This window comes from Camellia sinensis, chromosome 2 (assembly GCF_055761805.1).
Source record: "Camellia sinensis isolate YWXY chromosome 2, ASM5576180v1, whole genome shotgun sequence".
In the NCBI taxonomy this organism is placed as follows: Eukaryota; Viridiplantae; Streptophyta; class Magnoliopsida; order Ericales; family Theaceae; genus Camellia; species Camellia sinensis.
In genome coordinates, this window is record NC_138962.1 from 83,829,817 (window position 1) to 83,854,053 (window position 24,237).

General features: G+C 35.5%; 2 protein-coding genes across 2 annotated transcripts in view; one reads left to right on the plus strand and one right to left on the minus strand.

The window, feature by feature from the left end:
- The window catches only part of LOC114310720 (glycoside hydrolase family 2 protein), a 28,145-nt gene extending 15,271 nt beyond the window's left edge, over positions 1-12,874 (plus strand). The window contains exons 9-11 of the mRNA XM_028256806.2: positions 10,343-11,011; positions 11,103-11,330; positions 11,782-12,874. Of these exons, the coding sequence (XP_028112607.2) occupies positions 10,343-11,011; positions 11,103-11,330; positions 11,782-12,579 (1,695 nt within the window). The 3' untranslated portion in view covers positions 12,580-12,874. The remainder of the gene's footprint in view (positions 1-10,342; positions 11,012-11,102; positions 11,331-11,781) is intronic.
- A 9,350-nt stretch (positions 12,875-22,224) lies between these two features.
- Positions 22,225-23,192, minus strand: LOC114310732 (uncharacterized). Its single transcript, XM_028256816.1, has 2 exons — positions 23,057-23,192; positions 22,225-22,634 (listed from the first exon to the last, which is right to left on the minus strand). Exons 1-2 carry the CDS (start codon positions 23,190-23,192, stop codon positions 22,225-22,227), a joined length of 546 nt encoding a protein of 181 aa, XP_028112617.1.
- Positions 23,193-24,237: the final 1,045 nt, after the last annotated feature.

A 24,237-nucleotide genomic window follows, 5' to 3' on the forward strand; every position in this document is an offset into this window, starting at 1 on the left:
TCCAGGAAGATGGAGAAGTGACTGATGATGATGATCACCCTGCAGCTGGACCAGTTAACATGGTCCAAATAAGTGAGGAAATAAAAGAAGTTGAGGTCTACGAAAAGGCGGTTGCTGAAGTATGCCAGACTTACTTGACCTACCGGTGGAAATTACGAAATCCTCAGGACCCTCAAACGTCAGAAGTTCCACAGGTTTTGCTGGAGGAAGAGCAAGTGAAATATGATGTATTAGCTCTTCTACAGAAAATTCCAGCATTGTTGAGCGTATATGATGCACTGAAAATGTCTCCAGAGCTTCGAAAGTCTTTAATATATGCCTTGTCCAAGCCAGAGGATTTCCACAAAGAAATCGAGGGTAGAAATCAAGAGAAGGCAACTACATACATGGCCATGGTAACCTTTGGTGACAAAGACGTGTGTGCTGAAATGACATACCATAATCGGCCTTTGTTTATCACTGGGCTTATCCATGATGTGAAAATTTCTCGAATTCTGGTTGATGGAGGATCTACGGTGAACCTCCTGCCTCGGAGGGCCTTAAACTTGTTAGGGGTTCGAATTTCACAACTTCGCCCAAGTCGTTTGGTCATTCAAGGATTTAATCAGAATGAACAACGCCCAATGGGGAAGATTCAATTGCGAACCAAGTTTGGGGATATTGAAGAAAGCACTGAGTTCTTGGTCATTGATGTAGACACCTCTTACAATGCTTTGCTTGGGAGACCATGGATGCATAATCATCATGGAGTGCCATCAACTTATCACCAATGTATCAAGTACCCGTTGCCTTCACCCAAAAAAGAGGGGACAATTGTGGCTGACAATGATCCATTTGGAGAAGTAGAGGCCTATTATGCTGATGCTCGCTTCTACACAAAGACTTCACAAAGAAAGGGAAAAGATGTGAAAAAGTCTGAAGATACTCCGAATGTCAAAGACGCTCTTGAGTCTACTCCAGTTTCAACAAAAAGAACTTTTCGATATGTGCCAAAGTCCGAAAGGAAACTGGGGGCAAAGGCTCTAGCCCCAATAAATCCAGTTTTGGATCTCAAGGGTGAGTTCACATTGCCATTAAGGAGGACAGAATGCACCTATGTGGAGAAATATAATAAGATTGTCGTCCCTCCTAAAGGAAAATGGTCGAAACCCATAATATTCCACTCACTTGGAGATGTTGAACAGAAAGTGAAAGTTGAACAAGTGCCAGAAGAAAACATCTCGAGTTTTGAGAAGCCTACCTTTAGTGCAGAAATTACACAGAGGTTGGTGAAAATTGGTTTAGATCCTGAAAAAATACCAGGAACAATGACACCCTTTGACTTTGCATTAACACCTTCGTAGAGGCAGGCTATCCAGCAAGGCGGCATTATCACCACTAGGACAGAAGGGTTGGGCTATCGGGGTGATGAGGAAAAATTTCCAGTAAACATGACTATCACTCAAGATGTGTTGGAAGATGTTGACCAAGATGAAGCTCAACCTGCACCAACAGAATTTGAAGCAGGAGGCCAAGCCACTGTGGATGGCCTTCGTGAGGTAAATTTGGGTGATGAAGGAGAAAACAAACCAACCTTCATTAGTGCAAATTTAAAGGAAGAAGAAGCTCAGCAATATATTTCCTTCTTAAGAGAGTATCGTGACATATTTGCATGGAACTACAGTGAGATGCCTGGTCTTAATCCAGAGATTGCAGTCCATAAGCTTGCAATTCACCCTGAGAAACGGCCAGTTAAATAGCATCAGAGGCGAACTCGACCAGAGCTTACAGCCCAAATTGAAGTCGAAGTCGACAAGCTCATCAATGCAGGATTCATCAGGAAGTCCAATATCCAACCTGGCTAGCAAACATAGTGCCGGTCAAGAAAAAGAATGGTCAAATCAGGGTTTGCATCGATTTCCGTGATCTCAATAAGGCTTGTCCTAAAGATGACTTTCCCTTGCCCATCACTGAGCTTCTTGTAGATGCAACTACTGGGTATGAAACCTTGTCTTTTATAGACGGATACTCAGGATATAATCAAATCCGAATGGCACTTGAAGATGAAGAAATGACTGCATTTAGGACTCCGAGAGGAGTCTTTTGCTATAAGGTAATGCCTTTTGGCTTGAAAAATACTGGGGCCACGTATCAAAGGGCAATGACTGTAATTTTCAGTGATATGCTCCATGACACCATTGAATGCTATGTTGATGATCTTTGTTATCAAGGCGAAGGAGAAGGAAAACCATGTGGAAGATTTGAGAAGAATCTTCGAACGTTTGAGGAGATACAAACTCAAGATGAACCCACTAAAATGTGCATTTGGAGTTTCCTTAGGAAAGTTTCTAGGGTTTGTGGTTCGAAACAAAAGGATTGAAATTGACCCTACTAAGATTAAAGCCATTGCTGAAATGCCTCCTTTGCGAAATTTAAGGGAATTGAAGGGGCTACAAGGGAGGTTGGCTTATATCAGAAGATTTATTTCGAACTTGGCTGGTCGATGCCTGGCATTCTCAAGATTGATGAAAAAGGGTGTTCCATTTGAATGGGATCAGCAGTGCCAAAATGCTTTTAGGGGTTGTTTGGGATAACCTAAATAAGTGCACTTTTTGTTTTTTTACGAAAAGATGTGCAGAAAAGTAGAGAGATGATGTGATGGAAAAAAGATAAAAAGATAAAAAGTGTGTACTTATTTAGCCTCCAGTACTCATGAGCCCAATAAAAGGGAAACCACTCTTGTTGTACATAACAGCCCTGGATGGTTCGTTAGGGGCACTGTTGGCACAACACAATGAGCATGGGAAAGAAAATGCCTTGTATTACTTGAGTCGTACTTTGGTTGGGGCAGAAGTCAGTTACTCTCCTATCGAAAAGACATGTCTTGCCTTAGTGTTCGCCTTGCAAAAACTAAAGCACTATGTCTTGGAACACGACGTCAAGTTGATATCAAGAACAGACCCCTTGAAATATACACTTTCGCGGCCCATACTTTCAGGGAAAGTTGCAAAGTGGGCTGTAATTCTCCAACAATTCGCAATTGAATATGTTCCCCAAAGAGCTGTAAAGGGGGCAGGCTCTAGCAGATTTTTTGGCAGCACATCCTATACCTGATGACTCACCTCTAATAACTGATTTACCAGATGAAGAAGTTATGCAAGTAGAAATTCAGAAAGGATGGGAGATGTATTTTGATGGAGCTTCAAGGAGTCTAGATGGCAAGAAGCAAGAAAATTCTAAAAACAATAAAACTGGAATTGGAATTGTGTTTGTGACTCCAGACAATGCTATAATCACCCATTCTTTCGCTTTAAGTGAAGGATGCTCCAATAATGAGGCAGAATATGAAGCTGTAATTGCTGGATTAGAATTGGCATTACAAATTCCTATTGAAGAACACTCAATTTATGGAGATTTGGAATTGGTGGTAAAGCAACTCAGTGGAGAATACATTGTTAAGAAAACAAGTCTCAGCCCATATCATGAAAGGGCTGATCAATTGCTTTCGCAAATCAAGAAAACACATTTTCTACGTGAAGAGAAGAACAAATGCTCGAGCTGATTCACTTGCAAGTTTGGCTGCATCACTCACCCTACCAGGTAGCAAAACAATTACTATCACGGTAGGTGAAAGAAGGGTGTTACAACCTTTAAAAGAAGTTTCTGACTTGGTTCCAATCTTGGTCGTCACCACGAAAGGAGAAAACGAGGAGGATTGGCGGGAACCATTCATTGCTTACCTCCAACATGGTTGGCTACCTGAAGACAAAGTAAAAAGAATTGAAGTGAGACACAGGGCTACCAAATTTGTCTTGTGGAAAGATGGAACGTTATACAAAAGGTCTTTGGATGGAATGTACATGCGGTGTATAGCCAAGAAGCTTATTCAAGAGGTAATGGCAGAAATACATGCAGGTGTATGTGGGGCACACCAAAGTGGTCCTAAATTACATATGCAGCTAAAACGGTTGGGATACTATTGGCCGACTATGATTGCAGATTGCATAGATTATGCTCGAAGATGCCAAGTCTGCCAATTCCATGGGAACTTTCTCCACCAACCCCCAGAGCCTTTACATTTAACAACTTGTTCTTGGCCATTTGCAGCATGGGGTATGGACATTATTGGTCCTTTCGTACCTCCATCTTCAGCAGGATATCGATACAGCTTAGCTGCAACTGACTATTTCTCAAAATGGGCAGAGGCCGTGGCTTTAAAGGATATAAAAAGCACAGTTGTCTCTGAGTTCATCCGAACCCATATCATTTACAGGTTCGGGATTCCAGAAAGTATCATCATGGATAATGGACAGTCATTCAGGAGTGATGCTTTGAACAAGTTATTTGCCAAGTACAAAATAAAAAACAACCATTCATCAAGATATCATGCACCTGCCAATGGTTTGGCAGAAGCTTTCAACAAGACATTGTGCAAAATTCTTAAGAAGATGGTGGATAAGAACAAAAAAGCTTGGCACGAAAAGTTACAAGAAGCTTTGTGGGCTTATCGGACTTCGCACAGAACTCCTACTCAAGCAACTCCTTATTCGTTGGTTTTTGGAGGAGAAGCAGTGTTACCACTTGAGGTTCAAAAACCATCATTGCGAGTGGCAATACAAGAATCCTTAACAGAAGATGAAAGTGCAAGAGTGAGGTTGGCTGAGCTGGAGACCCTGGATGAAAGAAGGTTGTATGCTCAACAGAACTTGGAAATCTACCAACAAAGGATGGCAAATGCATTCAATAAAAGAGTGAGACTTCGTTCCTTTAAAAAGGGAGACTTGGTACTAATGGTTAGAACACCCATAGTAGTCTCACGAAGAACCAAAGGAAAGCTTGAGCCCAAATGGGAAGGACCTTATGTGATTGAGAAGGTTTATTCTAATGGGGCCTATTTGTTGATAACGATGGATGGTGACAGAATCATTCTCCCAACCAATGCAAGGTTCTTGAAGAGATATTACCCTTAAGAAAGCCTGCTTAGGCAAAAGTTAGGGCAAAAAAAAAAAAAAAAATCACCAACGGTATTGTATGTGGTTAAACTGCTAAAATATCCCACCGAAATCTAAGGTGGTAAAACATTGGATACTCCTGGTCCGCAAGAGTATAAACTGTGTACGGCCAAACAAAAGTCAAAAATCACCAACGATATTATATGTGGTTAAATTGCTAAAATATTCCACCGAAATCTAAGGTGGTAAAACATTGGATACTCCTGGCCCGCAAGAGTATAAACTGTGTACGGCCGAGCAAAAGTCAAAACCCACTAACGGTATTGTATGTGGTTAAACTGCTAAAATATCCCACCGAAATCTAAGGTGGTAAAACATTGGATACTCCTGGCCCACAAGAGTATAAACTGTGTACGGCCAGACAAAAGTCAAGGACCACCAACGGTGTCAAAACCCACTAACGGTATTGTATGTGGTTAAACTGCTAAAATACCTCACTGAAATCTAAGGTGATAAAACATTAGATACTCCTGGCCCGCAAGAGTATAAACTGTGTACGGCCAAAATAAGACAAATCAATGTATTGTATTGAGAAATTTCATATAACAAATAAATCTATTGTGTACGGCTAAAATAAGACAAATCAATGTATTGTATTGAGAAATTTTATATAACAAATAAATCTATCACTGAGTGAAATTTCATAAATACATTATGTTCGGATGAATAACAAAAAGTGCATTCATTCAACAGCACGTTCCACAATACTGTGTTGTCCATTCTTCTTCTTGTGCTGGCTCAAAACATTCAGAGCAGTTTGCACGTCTGCCTCTAATTTAGAAATACTCTCAGAAGCTTGTGTAAAATCACTGCCAAGGATTCAAGCTGTTGGGGTGACGGACACAATCACTGCCAAGGACTCAAGCCGTTGGGGTAAAGGACACAATCACTGCCAAGGATTCAAGCCATTGGGGTGACGGACACAATCACTGCCAAGGATTCAAGTCGTTGGGGTGATGGACACATTCACTGCCAAGGATTCAAGCCGTTGGGGGTGACGGACACATTTACTGCCAAGGATTCAAGCCGTTAGGGTGACGGACACATTCACTGCCAAGGATTCAAGCCGTTGGGGTGACGAACACAATCACTGCCAAGGATTCAAGCCATTGGGGTGAAGGACACAATCACTTCACTGCCAAGGATTCAAGACGTTAGGGTGACGGACACAATCACTTCACTGCCAAGGATTCAAGCCGTTGGGGTGACGGACACATTCACTGCCAAGGATTCAAGCCATTGGGGTGAAGGACACAATCACTTCACTGCCAAGGATTCAAGCTGTTGGGGTGACGGACACATTCACTGCCAAGGTTTCAAGCTGTTGGGGTGACGGACACAATCACTGCCAAGGATTCAAGCCATTGGGGTGAAGGACACAATCACTGCCAAGGATTCAAGCCATTGGGGTGAAAGGACACATTCACTGCCAAGGATTCAAGCCGTTGGGGTGACGGACACATTCACTGCCAAGGATTCAAGCCGTTGTGGTGACGAACACAATCACTGTCAAGGATTCAAGCCGTTGGGGTGACGGACACAATCACTGTTAAGGATTCAAGCCATTGGGTGAATGACACAATCACTGCTAAGGATTCAACTCATTGGGGTGAAAGACACAATTACTGCCAAAGATTCAAGCCATTGGGGTGAAAAGACAATCACTGCCAAGGATTCAAGCTACTCATTGCCATTAGGCTAGAAGGGACAATGATATTTGCAAACAAACTCTGACGCCTTGCGTGTTGCCTACAAAAGAGATAAAAAGACATGAAATAATTGTTAACCAAAAAAAAAAAAAAAGGAAATTAGTTATCATGATTCGTACAATTAAAATTCACTTGCACGAATCACGAGGGGGCAAGGCTGATTTGACTTATAACAAAAAAATTTGGCCAATTGTATAAGGGGCTGCTACTAATACAAAATAAAATACAAGGTAGCAAGCTTGCTAAAAACACAGCAGCGAACAGGTTGCTGCTGTAAAAAAAAGGGGATTGTCTTTGCAAAATTTGCTAATACATGTTAAAAAAAAATCTGCAACGAACAAGTTGCTGTTATAAAAAATAATTTTTCTTGTTATCATAAAAAAACAGGAAAAGTCTTTGTTTGGGCTCAAGTTTTTTTTAAAAACATAGCAGCAGCAAAACAGAGTAATCAAACTGTGTAAATCTTGTGCTAGTTTGTTCCCCGAATGATAGGCAAAGCAACTTGTGTTGGTTTGTTCTATCAAAAGAACAAATAAAAAAAAAAAAACAAAACAAAAGAAGGAAAAAAAAAAAAGAAAAAAAAAAAGGGGCTCTTTTGTTTGTATAGGGCAAGGACTTTATCTGGGCTAGTTAAGTTCATGATCTAACAACAAATATATATATATATATATATATATATATATATATAAGGCAGCAAGCAGATTAAACTGTGACCCAAAAAAAAAAATAAAAGAAAAAAAAGGGGTCTTTGTTCAGGAAGGACTTTGGGCTAGGAAAAATCTGCTTGAAAGGCAGCAGGTTTTTTGTTTAGGTAAAAAAAAGGACCTACAACTTTTGTTTATGAAAGAAGGCAGTAGGTTATGACTCATCCTTTCAAGAAGGGTCTTTGTTGGGACTACTTGGAGTTAGGGTCTAGTAAAAATTTTTGAGAAGGGCTATCACATGGTGATATACATGTTGCAAAAAAATTCTGGTTGCATGAAAAAAAAAAGAAAAAAAGGAAAAAAGAAGGAAAGCATACTTGATATGACCTTATGTTTTCTTAGAAGTATAATAAGAACAATTTCTGCTGGAAGTATGAAGGGATTAGAAGGGAATCTTTTGTGTTCGCCAAGAATAAATTCTGCTAGAAAGGTGCTAGAAGGATGAAGACCTAATATCGCTACAAAATCTGCAGCGAAAAAAAAAAAAAAGGGGTTGCAGGAAAAAATATATGAATAGGTGTTATATAAAGCAAAAAGTCTTGCTTAAGAAAAGAGGTAGTGGTCTCCTAAAATACTTCAAAGAGGCAAGAGTTTATGTAGGATTTGAAATACTCCATAGAAGAGTTTGTGTAGGATTAGAAATCTTACCAATGCCAACCCATCCTGTTCCATATAGACAAACTCCTAAAATATATATATATATATATGTATATATATAAATCTTCTAAAATAATAATAATAATAATAATAAAAATAAAATAAAATAAAAAAAAGTGGCAAGTTGGAGGCCCACAAAAGAAAGGCCCAATTAAAAAAAATGGTGGCCTAGAAAAGGAAAGGTCCATTATGGCCTAAAAAAAAAAGAATCTGCTGTAAAAAGAAATGGTGGCAAGTTGGAGATCCACAAAAGGAAACGTCCAATTAAATCTTGGACCTTACTCATGACCCTTAAAGAAGAAAAAAAAAAAAAAAAAAATCGAGTCCACAAAAAAGACCCATGCAACAGAAGTAAATGACCCATGGACTATAAAGGGCAATTAACCCTTTATTTAAAAAAAAAAAGATCAAGTCCACAAAAAGGACCCATGCAACAAAAGTAAAAGGGCTCATGAAAAAGCCGTCAACCCAAAAAAAAAAAAAAAAAAAAAAAGGTTAGGGACCAAAGCAAAGAAATAATCCCATCCAAGACCTAAAGATCATCCAGATAAAAGTGTCAAATTGTCGTGACTCGCACAGTTAAGAAAATTCACTTGTGCAAATCACAAGGGGCATTTGTTGGCACATAAATTTTAAACCAAATTTATGTTTAAATTTCAAATACAGTCAATGACACACATAGAGCCTACGATAAGATTGTTGTAGGCAATCACTTCCCAAAATGATTAACTTGCTCCGTTGAAGTGTATAAATAAAACGACGTCGTATCTTAACGACGTTATTCAAGATGCTCAAATGACACATGGAGCCTACAAAAGATGACACCTGTAGAACCTACAGCAAGGACACAACACAGGATGAAACCCCAAAGATCAATCCGGTTAATCAGATATACGATTAATCAGATAGCACTATTATTCAAAATTTAAATGGCGCTATCATTCAATTTGAAATTCAAATATCATTCAATTTGAAATTCAAATTGAAGATGAAGCATTCTTATCACCTGATGGCCCTCCATAAATATGAGGACCATCACACAAGACGGGGGGAAGAAAATCAGAAGTGAAAAGATCAGAGAGAGAGAGAGAAATTGAGAGCTAAACAAATCGTTACAAGAAAGAAGAAGAGAAGCCTAGAGAATTCAAGAGCCTACGCTAATGGCGATGAATAGGTAAAGGGTTCCAAACCCAAACTGTATTTTGTATTCGAGGGTTCAAAACCCATAACAATCTCAATAAAATATTTCTTTTTTTTTAAATTGTCGTTTGTTGTATATTTTGTTCTTCATTAATCGGAGGTTTCATTTGTATAAAATGTGTAATTAACGATCTGAAATACAGATCGGAAATAAGAACCTGCTATTCAAATAATCATCACTGTTTAGTCAAAAAATTAAACAATGGACATTTGTAACATAAAATTTTGAAATGTGTTGAAACACTTCATGTTTTAAAATTTGTGTCTACAAACGTATACTAGGAGCTTGGTACCCATGGGTCATGACTTTCAATCTGCTGGCCTAGCTGTGTATGCTTTTTTTTTGAAACATTTGGTCTCACTGTGCGTTTTAAGTTGAAATATGATTAATATTGTAAGTGAACATTCAGGGAATTGACTAACCAAAAGATATTCTTGGAATTAAATGGATTTTATTTTCTATGGACTTGTGATCAGCTACATTCATCCTTTGTCCTTGACCTTAGGGGTTTTTTTTTTTTTTTTTTTTGGTTTTAAATCATGGGTTGCCATTTCTTAGTTTTCCCTCTGGTGCCTTTGAGACTGGGTGCAATTATTGGTCTTTTTGCTTATGAGAAATATATCTTCCGTGATGTTCTCTAAATTCTTTCTGAGATGCATTCATATTTTAATAATCATCTCATGTATTGCCAGTTGCCGCATCTCTTTCGCAATGCTCTGGACTTTTTTCCATAAAAAATCATTACGTTCTTGCTGATCAGAACATTTAATTCAATTTTCTCGAAATTTATTTTTGGTAATCTGATGGGGTGATTTAAATCAGGTTCTGAATGGTTTCTATCAGAACAAGATCTGGTTTGTTTGAGAATAAATTTTTTTTTCCCTGTCATTTGTGAATGAACTCTTTTCACTTGTTATTATAATTTACATGGAGGGTTGCATCAAACTGGCATCTTTTGTTATAATTTTTTAAATCTTTGGGACCTCATTGTGATGCATCAAATTATTTTTATTCTATTTGAGTTCAATTTTTAAAAATAGTCTGTCAGAATTCACATCCATTACATGTTTTAAATTGTAGGTGTGGCAAGAGTTTTGGATAACTGGAGATTGTGATGGACGAGGTGTCCCCATATCAAACCCAGATGGTCCCCTAGATCATGACCTTTTCTTGCTATGTGCAAAGGACACTGTCAAGCTTCTGAGGAATCATCCTAGTCTTGCTCTTTGGGTGGGGGGAAATGAACAAGTTCCACCAGAAGATATCAACACAGCTTTGAAAAATGAACTGAAACTCCATCCATTGTTTGAAAACTCAACTGAAAATAGCAACTCAAAAGAAGATAGGTCCGAAGTCTTGAAGGATCCGAGCCAATATCTTGATGGTACGCGCATTTACATCCAAGGATCCTTGTGGGATGGCTTTGCAAATGGGAAAGGAGATTTCACTGATGGCCCATATGAAATTCAATATCCTGAAAGCTTTTTTAAGGATGACTTTTACAAATATGGATTCAATCCTGAGGTTGGCTCAGTGGGAATGCCTGTTGCAGCTACTATCAGAGCGACAATGCCTCCAGAGGGGTGGCAAATTCCATTGTTCAACAAGTTACCTGATGGCTATGTACAAGAAGTTCCAAACCCCATATGGGAATACCATAAATACATCCCTTACTCGAAACCAAGTGTGGTTCATGATCAGATTTTACTATATGGAACTCCCAAGGATCTTGACGATTTTTGTCTCAAGGTAAACAAAAATTTCTCTATCAAATTAGGATGCTTTTAATCTCCTCTTCTTTCTGTTTCTTGTGTTGACTTGTGCTAAATAATCTTCTCAGGCTCAGCTAGTGAACTATGTTCAGTACAGAGCTCTGTTAGAGGGCTGGACTTCCCGTATGTGGAGCAAATACACTGGAGTTTTGATTTGGAAAAATCAGAACCCTTGGACGGGGCTTAGAGGTCAGTTTTATGACCATCTTCATGACCAAACAGCGGGGTTCTATGGCTGTCGCTCCGCAGCTGAACCAATCCACGTTCAGCTGAATCTTGCAACATATTTTGTTGAGGTAACTTGTGTTTTTTTAGTAATTTTAATGGTTGATTAAGTTGTCAAGAAACTCATTGATTACAGTTTTCTAATTTTCTTGTTAAATTTAACATGAGGTTTTGGTTGACATTGTTTAAAGTAAAATCTTACATAGAACATATTGAAACAGGAAATGCATTAACATGTAATAAATAAGATCTCACATATTTAAAAAGTTTCCGCAGATGTAGAAGTTTAATGCCTAGAATGATTTAAAATCTTGCAAATTTGTGCTTCAGCATAATATTATGTTCCTAACCAAATAATGTTTCAAGGAACATCTTTGAGCTTATTGCAACCCACTCAGGCTATGTTTGGATCATGGATTTAGGTTTGGGGGATTTGGAAATTAGTTTAAATTTCATCCAAACATAGCCTTACTGTTATGATTTGGAAGAATTCATGGCCCTTTTACCGCCTGCCATATGCAGGTAGTTAACACTACATCAGAGGAACTATCTGATGTCGCTATAGAAGTCTCAGTGTGGGATCTGGAAGGAACATGTCCATACTACAAAGTTTCCGAAAAGCTTTCTGTTCCATCTAAAAGAACAGTACCTATTTTTGAGATGAAATATCCGAAGTCCAAAAATCCAAAGCCAGTCTACTTTCTCCTTCTCAAACTCTACAATATATCAGACTACGGCATTTTATCTAGGAACTTTTACTGGTTGTATCCTCCGGGTGGAGATTACAAACTATTGGAACCATACAAGACCAAGAAATTACCTCTCAAGATAGAATCTCATGCTTTCATTGGAGGATCCACTTACGAAATCCAGATGCATGTACAGAACACGTCAAAGAAGCCAGACTCAAAAAATCTACTCTACAAGAACAGTTTCATTGAAAGAAATGATGACAGTGATTTTGATATGTCATCACTTGAACCCATGCATAGCAGGATCGAGGAAAAACAGGAAGGTGGTTTAATTGGGAGGATCTTCAATCACTTCTCGAGTGAAACCAATGGTTTGAGGGTTACAGAAATTAATGGGTCCGAGGTTGGAGTTGCTTTCTTTCTCCATTTCTCTGTTCATGCTTCAAAAACAGATCACAAGGAAGGGGAAGACACAAGGATCCTTCCCGTTCATTATTCTCACAACTATTTCTCGTTGGTACCGGGTGAAGAGATGTCAGTGAATCTCTCTTTTGAGGTCCCACCAGGTGTCACTCCACGAGTTACACTTCATGGCTGGAATTACCATGCTGGGCATACTGTTTACTGATACAGCAACCAACTCTTGAGCATTCCCAAATGTTGGAAATAAATAAGGCCTTGCCTCGACACTCGTGATTTTCTTATTTTTATCACATGTTGTAACATTTGTTATTGTAATTGAAACAGGGAAAACATTCAAAGGCCCTTCAATTGAACCGCCTTCTTCCCAAGTGTGGCATTGATGCTTGTGCGTGACAATCCTTGCCTGGTATGTATTCTGCTTTGTTTTAATCCCAATTGTCGATTAAACTTCCAGGCTGCTACATGAGTGGTGTTATATATATGCAAAATTTAATTATTAATTTTTATTGGGTTAGTGTGGCAGCATTTTGGGTATCCTCTTGATAAAGTTTTACTTTTGAACCTGGAAAATATTCAGTTTTGTTTGGTTATGTTTTTGTTTTTATTTTTGTTTTTCATGTTTTCGGAAAACATTTATATATTTTTAAAGTTTTTTTCACAAATTTTGTATTTTTAAGTGTATCTAAATTAAGTGGATGTAAAAAATAAAAAATAAATTGATTAAAAAATAAAAAACATTCACTAAAAGGAAAGGAAAAAAAAAAAAGGATTGACAACTCAAAAAATTATTTATGAAAACTCCAAGAAGAAATTTTATGTTGTCTCCAAAATTATCACTCAATAATTAATTAAAACTGTCTTTTTAATTATATTAACTAGTCTATCACCCGTGTTATGCACGGGATAATTATAGATATTTTATATTTGTTTTAGATTTTTTTAAATATATAAATTATGTTTTTTAAGATTTTTTTTTAAAAATAATTTAACAATCTTATCACTAACTATAGTGTGTGGGAGAAGTTGAAATGGGTATTGCAGTAATTATACATGGATTGTATCTATAATTATTTGTATGATGGAATTTTAAATGCTGATTAGGGAATTTTGACCAAATCAATAAATGCAGGCATATAGAAAGACATGTGGATTGAAAAAAATTAATAAATGTTGATCAGGGAATTTTGACCAAATCATTAAATGCTGAGATTTTTTTTTTTAAATAAAAAATAAAAAATTTAGAAAATTCAGATTGGGATATTGAAACTCTCACAGGCCTTGGGGGTTAAAAATCTCATTTTGCTTAATATATAGTAGTAGCATATCATCCGTGCTATGCACGGATTGTGTTCACAATTATCTATATATGTGAATTGAGATTTTTAATTTTTTTTTTTAAAAATGTCTTCTTTTTTCTTTTTTTATATTATATTAAAGTTTAATATTTTGATAATAATCATATGTGCTGGACTTTTCAAGGAGTTAAATGTCTTTTTTTTATTATATTATATTAAAGTTTAATATTTTGATAATAATCATATGCGTTGGACTTTTTAAGAATTTTTTTTTATGCTTGTTCTTAATGCATTAAAATGTTATTATGAGGGATAATAATCATATGCGTTGGGACTTTTTAAGGAATTCATATGTGTTGGATTTCAAAGAATTTTTTTTATGTCTGTTCTTAATGCATTAAAGTGTTTAGGGGTGAGCAGCGGATATACCGATCCGCCAAAACCGACCGAACCGAACCGATCCGCCGCATTTTGGACGGATGCGTGATGACGAGCGGACGGTTGCGGATTGATTTTCTCCAATCCGCCAATTTGGCGGACGGATGGCGGATTTGAGGTTCCTTTGGCCGCAACCGAACCGCCAAACCGCGAGCACCCTTAATAATTTATAAGATTTTGTATTTTCAATTTGTTTAAATGTTTTGTTTGTATTTTCAATTGAAAAAGAGTTCAAATATTCTGTTGAAAAGAAGTTTTCAACTTAAATATATTTTTTAAATTGAAAAAAATAAAGGTATTATTTATCTATATTTTTTTGTTTTTAAATCAAATTCTAAAAGTAATAAATAAAAAATATGATATGTACTGGTTGGTTTTTGTTTTCAAAAACATATATAAATGTAACAATACAGAGACATACACAATCTCTACTATTGCTCTGTTCATGGTTTTGGTGGTTTGAATTATTTTTATATTTTAAGAACCACATATTGTAATAATTTATGTGGATGAGGCATACTGTGATTATAATATGTGGATGAGACATGCAGTGATTGTGATATTCTAAAGTTTCAAACTTTCTTTCTTTGGATGATGCATACAGTAATTGTAATACTTTTTTAAGTCATTGACTGTAATACTTTTTTTTTTTTTCTTTTTTTCAAGAAATGCACAAGTTGAATTATGTTGAAAATTTATAAAATTTCAAACCGCCAAACCGATTCGCATCCATCTGCCAAACCGCCAAACCGCCAATCCGCTCAATCCACATCCGTCGGATTAGCGGACGGATGCGGATTGATTTTCTCCAATCCGCCAATCTGGCGGACGGATGGCGGATTGAAGGTTTCATGGCCGCAATCGACCCGCGCCCACCCCTAAAAGTGTTATTATGAGAGTAAGACTTGGGAGTTGGGAGAAGTTAATAAATGCTAAGATTATTTTTTTTTTTAAATGAAAAGATCAGGAAATTTAGATTAGGAGATTGGAGCTCCCATAAAAATCCCTTTTTGTTTAATATATAGTATAGATTTGACCATTGCTGTTAATTACAATCTAAATCAGATAGAATTTATTAATGTGACACCAAAACTTTATTTAGAACTTTATTTTATCCATCAAACTATTTCTAAATATTAATTAAACCCTTGAATATATATAAAAAATTTAATATTTAATATTTAATAAATAAATTTTTATCTAAAAAAGTAAGAAAAATAAATTTTAATGATAAGCTCTACAAAAAAAAAATAAAATAAAAAATCTCATTTAAAATTATCGCGTTAAAACAAATTAATTGAGCTCAAAATTTTTAATTTACCTTATCTAAATTTGTCGCTTTAAGTCTTAAATTATCTTAAGCAAGTCCTAAAAAAAAGAGAAATTTTACTTACACCACAAAATTTTCTCTTTACACTCTTAAAAATTTTAATTTTAATTTTAATTTTTTATAATTTTTATAACAATCCCACTATGTATCTTGAAATTTTCGTGACTCGAGTGGTCTGAAATTCCAAATGACGTCGTTTTGGCTCCCTCTTCTTTTTATTTTATTTTATTTTTTCTATAACTCACTGAAGAAGAAGAAAGAAGAGAAGAGGAAAAGAGCAGAAAAAGAGAGAGAATCATCATCATCAACCAAAAATCAAACCTACCTAACACATTATCATCGACATAGCAGAGAGAGAGAGAGAGAATCATCATCATCAACCAAAAATCAAACCCACCCAACACATCATTATCATCACACAGAGAGATCAACCAAAAATCAAACCCACCCAACACATAGAGAGAGATATAGAGAATGAGAGATATATATATATATATATATAGAGAGAGAGAGAAAGATAGATACACAGAGAGAGAGATACAGATTTGTGTATATACATACAGATCTATCTGTGTATACATACAGAGGATGGCGGGTGCCAGTGATGGTCTGTTCCCCTCTCCTCTTCTCTTTTCCTTCTTATTCCCTCTTCCTTCTCTCTCTCTCTTTTTTCCTCCCTTTCTCTGTTTTAGATATAAAACGGGGAAAAAAAAAAAAAATTCCAAAATGACGTCGTTTTGGATTCGGGCCACTCAAGCCACGGAAATTTCAAGCTCTGAAGCATTTTTCTTTTTATAATACCATAACTACTATCATTCATACCTTCTACTCTTTTGCTTATACCCAAACCTTTTGAGAAACATATCGATATTTAGACATGAACAAGATTATAGTAATGAAAGAGAAACTGACAAAAGTTCTATCCCGTCAAAAATATATTGGTGTTAAGGAAAGAAATTTGAAAAATCAATATCTGCAAACGATTTTGGAACCAAAAGATAGAAATTGAAATAGAAATAGTTCTTGATAATGGGTTCCTAAAATGAAAGCAATTTGCAACAAATTGTGTCAATCAATTTCAATCACCATAAATATTTAAAACGAGAAAGTGAAAAAGCCCCAATTACATAAAACAATAACAATCCAACATAGGACTTGGGTTGGCTATTGTGCCCCTTGCACAGTAATCATTGTTGTGCACCTAAATGGACCTATTTCGAGGTCCATTTTGATAATCCAAACCGTTCATATTTTAAAATACATCAAGTATAACATACTTGCAAAAAATCAAGTTAATCGGATATCGTTAACCTTTTCATCCACTCACATTTGTATTCATTTTAATGCTTTAAATTACAATTATCATTTATTTTTGTATATACAAATATGTGTGGATGAAAGGGTTAATAATATCCAATTAACTTGATTTTTTTCAAGTATGTTCTACTCGATGTACTCTAAAATGTGAACGGTTCAGATCATCCAAATGGGCCCCGAAATGGGCCCATTTGCTTACATAGCAGTGGCTGCTATGCCCCTTGCACAATAGGCACTCCAAATCCTCTAACATATCTGTTTCTGTTAGTAAAAATTATGCTTACTCCCAATCGATAGGATTTGAACAACAATTTAAACAAACAATTGAACAAACTAATCAACCAACTGTGTCTTTGATTCAAATGCCTTGAAAGTACAAGGACTTCTTTGGAACAAAAGTTACAATCAGCAAGATTAAGCAAAGTAAACAAAGCAAACTAAAAATGATATCGAGATGAAACCACCAATATTTACAAAGATTACAAATTATAGATAGAAACTACTCCTATGCTAAGAAAGCTACTCCTAGGTTTTGCTAAGTCTAAATCTAGTTGTTTGTGTTGTTGTTAATCCCTTTCTTTCTATAAATTTTTAGCCTTTATACTTCTTTCCCTCGCCCCTATGATCGCCTCAATTTGCAACTGTTGCTATGTAACTGCTGTAACTGCTTCCTGACTTTTAGGCCTTCCAATCACATTTAGAGATATAATAATGGCTCGACCTGCCCAAACAGGCCTCATGGGCTCCCGCATTTTTAGCAGTCGGGCTGGGTCGGCCCATGGGCCAAAAAGTGAGGCCCAGGCTCAAGTCCAAGCCCACTCATAATAGGGCCTAGGACTGGGCCTAGTCAGGCTTTTTTTTTTTTTTATATTTTTATTTATTTTTTTTATTTTTTATATTAGGAATAAAAAATAAAAAAATTATTATTACTAAAGTATTTTAGTTGAGATTAATGAGATGTTTTGTTTGGTTATGCGATGTTTCATGGTGATATTTAAATTTAATTATATATGACTTATGTTTTTTTAATTATGAACTTATAACTAAAAAAAGTATGTAATTATGTAATTTTTTTCCTTTCGAATTGAATAATTATATATATATGAAAATAAAACTTTCAATATTACAATATTAAATTATTTATATAACATTTATTGAATGAATAATTTTTATTTCAAAATGAAATAAAATATTACAAAAATTGATATTATTAAATAAATTAGGTGTAGATTATTGATGATGGTAGAACAATTTCATCACTATAGGTCAAGTACATTCCAACTGAGTTGGCAACTAATAGCTTACCAATCATTTGCATTATACTCCATCTCAATAATCTAATACAAAAAAAGAAAAAGAAAAAAGAAATGAAATGAAATGAAATAAAATAGTTAAAACAAATTGTTGATCAATCATCGGAGGAGACGGACATTTTAGTTGCGTTGCCCGAGAATATGTCATTCAAATCATTTTGAATTCGCTCATTTTCACTATAATTTTGTCTTCTTGCAAGCGCATGCATATGATCTCTATATATCATCAGTGCCTTAACTGTTTCGGATGAAAGCCTGCTCCGGTAATCGCTCAATATCCGTCCACTTGCACTAAAAGTTGTTTCCGAAGCAACTATAGAAATAGGAACGATTAGTATATCACGGGCCATCTGTGAAGCTACGGGTCATTTGTGAAATCACAGGCCACATAGTTTCATTTTGTTTCCACCATTTCAAAATGTCAAAATCATTGAAATCATCCACTGACGGGCTTTCCAAATAATGTTGTAGTTCAGAACTGCTTACACTTGTATGTTGAGATATTCTTCTACTTTTTATTGCGGAAAAAACACTTAATCTCCCACCTCGAGATGAGACTACTAGTGTAGTGTGTGTAGGTATATTTACAAATGCAGCTGTCCTGTATTCTTCAAATAATCTATTGTATGTTTGCATAATAGGAGCAAACTGTGTTTGATCAGCGAAAAAACGCTTTAAAAATTTTTGTAAACCAATTTCTTTATACCTAGGATCAATTATTATGGCTAAACCTAATAGATGAGGCAAATGATCAAAATATTTATCAAAATTTTCTTTCATTGAAATAATAATGGTTACACAATATTCATTACCCATATATTTTATGAAAACTTTAATTATTTCTGTTAGCATATGTAAAACAAATGGTGAAGTAGGAATATATATATATATATATATATATATATATATATATAGAAAATAATTTTGTTGAAGTATCGAAAACTTTTAAAAAAATCTTTGTATAAGGCTACTTGGCACCAATTAAGTTTAGTGGGAGTCAGTACTCCTCCTATGGATGTTGTTATAAAAAATAAATCTATTGCTCTTCTTTGTTTACAAGTTATTTTTAACATATTATATGTTGAATTCCACCTACTATCTACATCTAAAATTAATTTTCTAAATAACATATTTTCTTGTTGACAAATTTTTCTATATTCCGAAATTCAAATAGCAGAAGACATAATAGTAACAATTGTATTTTTTATTACAAGTACAGAAGTCTTGTATACATGTATAGCTTCTTTAACAATCAAATTTAAAATATGGGCACAACAACGAACATGAAATAAATCACCATCAATAAGTAATTGTAAAATTGATTTTAAATGGGTCATAGTTTGATTATAATATGTTGTATTATCTAAACTAATTGTAAATATTTTATTTTGTAAAGCCCACTCATATAATACGTTTCTTATTTCTACACCAAGCGAATGACCAGTATATGGAAGTTCAACTAATTTAAATAAAATAATTCTTTTATTTAATTTCCAATCATTATCAATAAAATGTGCAGTGATACATTGATATTCAAAATCATTATTTGATCACAGATCAGATATTAAACAAACTATTCCATTCAAAATTTTAAAGATGTCAAATAATTTATTTTTAACATCCTCAATTTTTTTTTTTAAAATCCTGTTTCTAGTAGTATTTCTTGAAAAACTTTGATATTGTGGTACAAAACTTTCGTGAATCATTTTGGTAAAATCGAGACATTCACTAATAGTAAAAGGTTGTTCTTTTTTAATAATATAATCAACTACAGAATTTTGTACACGTATATGATCATATGAAAATGTTTGTAAATTACCAGTTGATGAAGCCCCTAATTGCATTTGATTTCAAATATCAGGTTGTTGACTTTGTAAATATTTGTTAGCATGCTTTTTTAGATGACTAGTACTCCTTGCAGATGCAGTACTGAGTAAATGTGCACAATATTTACATTCTGCTTTAAATGTAATTGTACCATCAGGATTATTTATAGATATTTTTTTCAAAATATTCCCAAATACTACTACTATTGCTCCTAGATGATGATCCAACTGTTGGAAGTGGGATATTAGAAGGAGAATCAACAAATTCATGTTGTGTAGTATATGTATCAATATTGACATAAACATCAGGAATATTAGGATCTATAGTAATGTAAGTAAAACAATATATAAGAATTAACAATTAATTTAAATAATGTGTAAATACAATCAGTAAAAAAAATAATTAATATATGTGCACAAATAATTAATGAAAAAAATGAGTAGCTAATAAATTTAATTAAACTAATTAAAGTTATCAAAAGGCGAATGCGATATAGAAATTAGCTTCTTCTAATAAAAATTTCTCGTTGCACAATTGCAATTGTCACTTAGGGATGACACTTCAAAATTAATTGAGAGTTAAGAGAGATTGAGAGTTTAAGAGAGGTTCAGAGAGTTTAAGAGAGAGGGAGAATCATTTGTTGTGAGATTTATTTTGAAAAATGAAAGATATTTATAATAGTTTTAAAGAGTGAAATAAATTTATAAATATATATATATATATATATATTACCGTTTGAATTATGATTGTTCGTATATCTATTACCGTTTGAATTTTTGTATACTAATTTATTACCGTTTGAATCTTTGTAGGATTGTCCGGCTCTTCTTTTCTTCCAATGCAATGTCATTTCGTTTGGCTGCTATAGCAGCCTGTGGGTCCCACTCCACTCCCACACTCCATTTCTCTCTCTCTCTCTTATCTTGTGCCATTATTTCGGCTAGCATGGCAGCTAGCCACAGTGCCACTCCCACAGTCCATTTCTCTCTCTCTCTCTCCCTCTCCTATGTTCTTCCATTATTTCCGCCGCCTATTGTAGTAGCCACAGTGCCTTCTCTATCTTTTTTTTTCTCTCTCTCTCTCTCTCTCTCTCTCTCTCTCTCTTGTTCCTGTGGCTAGGTAGCCTAGGAGTGGGTGTAAACTATTATTATTTTTTGTTTTATTTTAAAATTATTAATGTTATTTATTTAATTATATAAATTTTTATTTCAATTCTTGTAATTCAATTACAGATAATTGTACAAATTATTAACTATTAACTATTATGTTATTTTGTTTTTGTTTTTATTTTTTTTATTTTTACAAGATTAATCTCTTTATTTATTTTATTTTTATTTTTTATAATTATTTAACCGTTGTAAGTTGTTTTTTATTTTTATTTTTTGAAATTTGACCATTGGTAGAGAGAGGGTCAGATGGGTGGGCTGGGTCGCCCTTAGGGCCTGAATTTTTTTGGGTCGGGCCAAGTTGGGCCAATAGGCCAGGCCACAAATGGAAGGCCTAGGCCCAAGGTATTGGGCTAGGCTTGGGCCCGTGCATAACTGGGCCGAGACGGGTCGGGCCCACCTCGGGCCTCGGGCGGGCTTTGGGTCGCCCATGGGCCTCGGGCTATTTTTACACTCCTAATGACATTAGACCTTCACTTCTGTCTATCGAGATGCTTCCCCTTTAAGTTGCCACACACCTCTTAGTCTTTTGGACCTTCTATCGACAGAGAATGAAACTTTCACCTTGCACTTTCCTCTTTTTGCAAGTCACCCACTAAGCCAATGACTTAGCTAGTAGCTACTCCATCACCAACACTGTTTAATTCACATTTATCAATCTCTCTCATATCGCTTACCCTCTCTCGCAACTGTTGAACCCTCACTTGATTTTGCCACACGTCGTATCCCAACTAGTTCACCAGCAAAAATGGGTGCAAACAATGCCCCCATTGTTTAGGTTGAATAAATATAAAGTTTTATATTTATTCAACTTAAACAAACCTGCTTATTTTGGGCCAAAAATAAAGACTTGCTCTGCCTTTACATGAAATGTATTGGCACTTAACAACTTCCTTTGAAAGTATCCTACATGGTTAGATATTATCTCTTAAAATACTTCACATTTATATTCCTCCTATGTGGCTGCCCCTCTAAAGATTCCAATTGATATGCACCTCCCTTAAGGACCTTATGGATCCTAAAAGGGCCTTCCCAATTTGGTAACTACTTGCCAAACTCAGCGTCTTTTGTTCCCAATGGCAAGATAGTCTTCCACACTAAATCACCTTCCCTAAAAATTTTTAACTTGACCTTCTTGTTATAAACTCTCTCAACCTTCTTTTTCTAAGCCATCATACGATCAAAGGCATCAATCCTTTTGCATTCTACATCTTGCAACTCCATAAACATGGCTTCTACATACTCATCGATAGGAATATCATAATGCTTAGCCATCCTACTAGACTTTACTGTCACCTCTAAAGGTAGAATTGCAACATAACCATAAACTAACTCATAAGGAGATCCTTGAATGCTATCCCTCTTTGAATTTCTGTAGGCCCACAAAACCTCAGATAATAACTCATGCCAATCCCTTGGATTGTCTTCTATCACTTTACTTAGTGTCACTTTGATTGTTTTGTTTGATGACTTTGCTTGCCCATTTGCTTGGGCATAATATGGAGATGAGTTCAACATTTGAATGCCATACTCTTTGGCAAATTCCATTACTTCATCACCATTGAGTACTATCCCTTGATCAATAGTAATTGTTTGTGGCAAACCAAACCTATGCACTATGTGGCAAACCAAACCTATGCACTATGTGCTTCTTAATAAAATCAACCACATGAGATTGATTCTCTACTTTTAATGGGACTGCCTCTACCCACTTAGTAAAATAATATGTGGCCACTAATATGAATGCATGTTCTTTTGATGGTAGAGGAAATATCTGGCCAATCAGATTCATTACCCAACCTCTAAATGGCCAAGGTTTGACAATTGAATGCAAGTCCCTAGCTGGCACTTTTTGCACACTGCCATGCTTTGGCACTGCTGGCACCTTTTTGCATAATCAATACAATCTTTCCTTATTCACCCAAAAAAATACAATCTTTCCTTATAGAGGGAAAAAAATACCCATACGTTTTGATTAACCATCTCATCTTCTCACCTGCTTGGTGAGCACCACAAATGCCCTCATGGACTTTTTCCACGACTTGCATCTGTTTTAACCCTCCAATATATAACAATGTCAACCCATCTTGGGTTCTTCTGAACAATTCATCTCCTATAATGACATAATTCATAACTTGATATTTTATCCTTCTATCTATTTTTGCTTCTGAGTCACTCAAATACTTGATCAAAGGTGATCTCTAATCATCCTCTAACACTTCCAAAGTCAATATTGACAAGCCTTGCAACTGTCGACACCTAACACAAGGCATTGTCCTCTTCTGAATCCTAACTATCCCTTCCTGGAAACCCTTTGGAATTCTTAAAGCAGAGGCTGCTTGGGCTATCTTGTTGGCCTCCTTATTCTTAAGCCTGAACATGTGTTCAAACTCTACTATCTTAAATCCTTTGACCAACTGTAACACTTGTTCTAAATACTCTCCAAGCACTGCACTATTGCACTTATATTGACCTAACACCTGCCTTATCACGAACTGAAAATCCCCAAACACTTTTAAATGTGGAATTCTTAGACTCCTTGCCAACTCCAAGCCAATAATCAAGGCTTCATACTTTGCCTGATTATTTGGCAGCACCTGGGTTTCATCCAACTGGTATGAGGATTGAAATACCTGTCCTTGGGGTGAAACTAACACCACCCCAACACTAACACCCTCTTCAGTTTTTGAACCATCAAACATCAATTTCCATGGCTCTTTTTCAACTAAGAACACCTTATACAAATCTACCTCGACAAGGCAACATGGATGCTCAACTAAAAAAATCTGCTAGTGCCTGGCCTTTCATAGTTTTTTGAGGTACATACTTAAAGCAATATTCAATTAAGGCCAATAACCATTTTCCCTACCTTCTTCTCAAAATTGGCCTAGATAACATGTATTTTATTACATCAGTCTGAGCAATCTCATTAACCTCTGTAGGTAGCATGTAAAGCCTCAGTTTGATGGCTGCAAAATACAAGGCCAAACACAACTCTTCAACAAAACTGTATATAGTCTCTACCTCATTTAATTTCCTACTTAGGTAATACATTGCTTGCTCACAGCCCTCCTCATTATCCTGAGCCAATAAGCACCCAGTTGACTGTTCTCTTGTTGAAATGTACAACTTTAAAGGTTTCCTTTTTTAATTACATCAAAATCAGATTCACTCTCA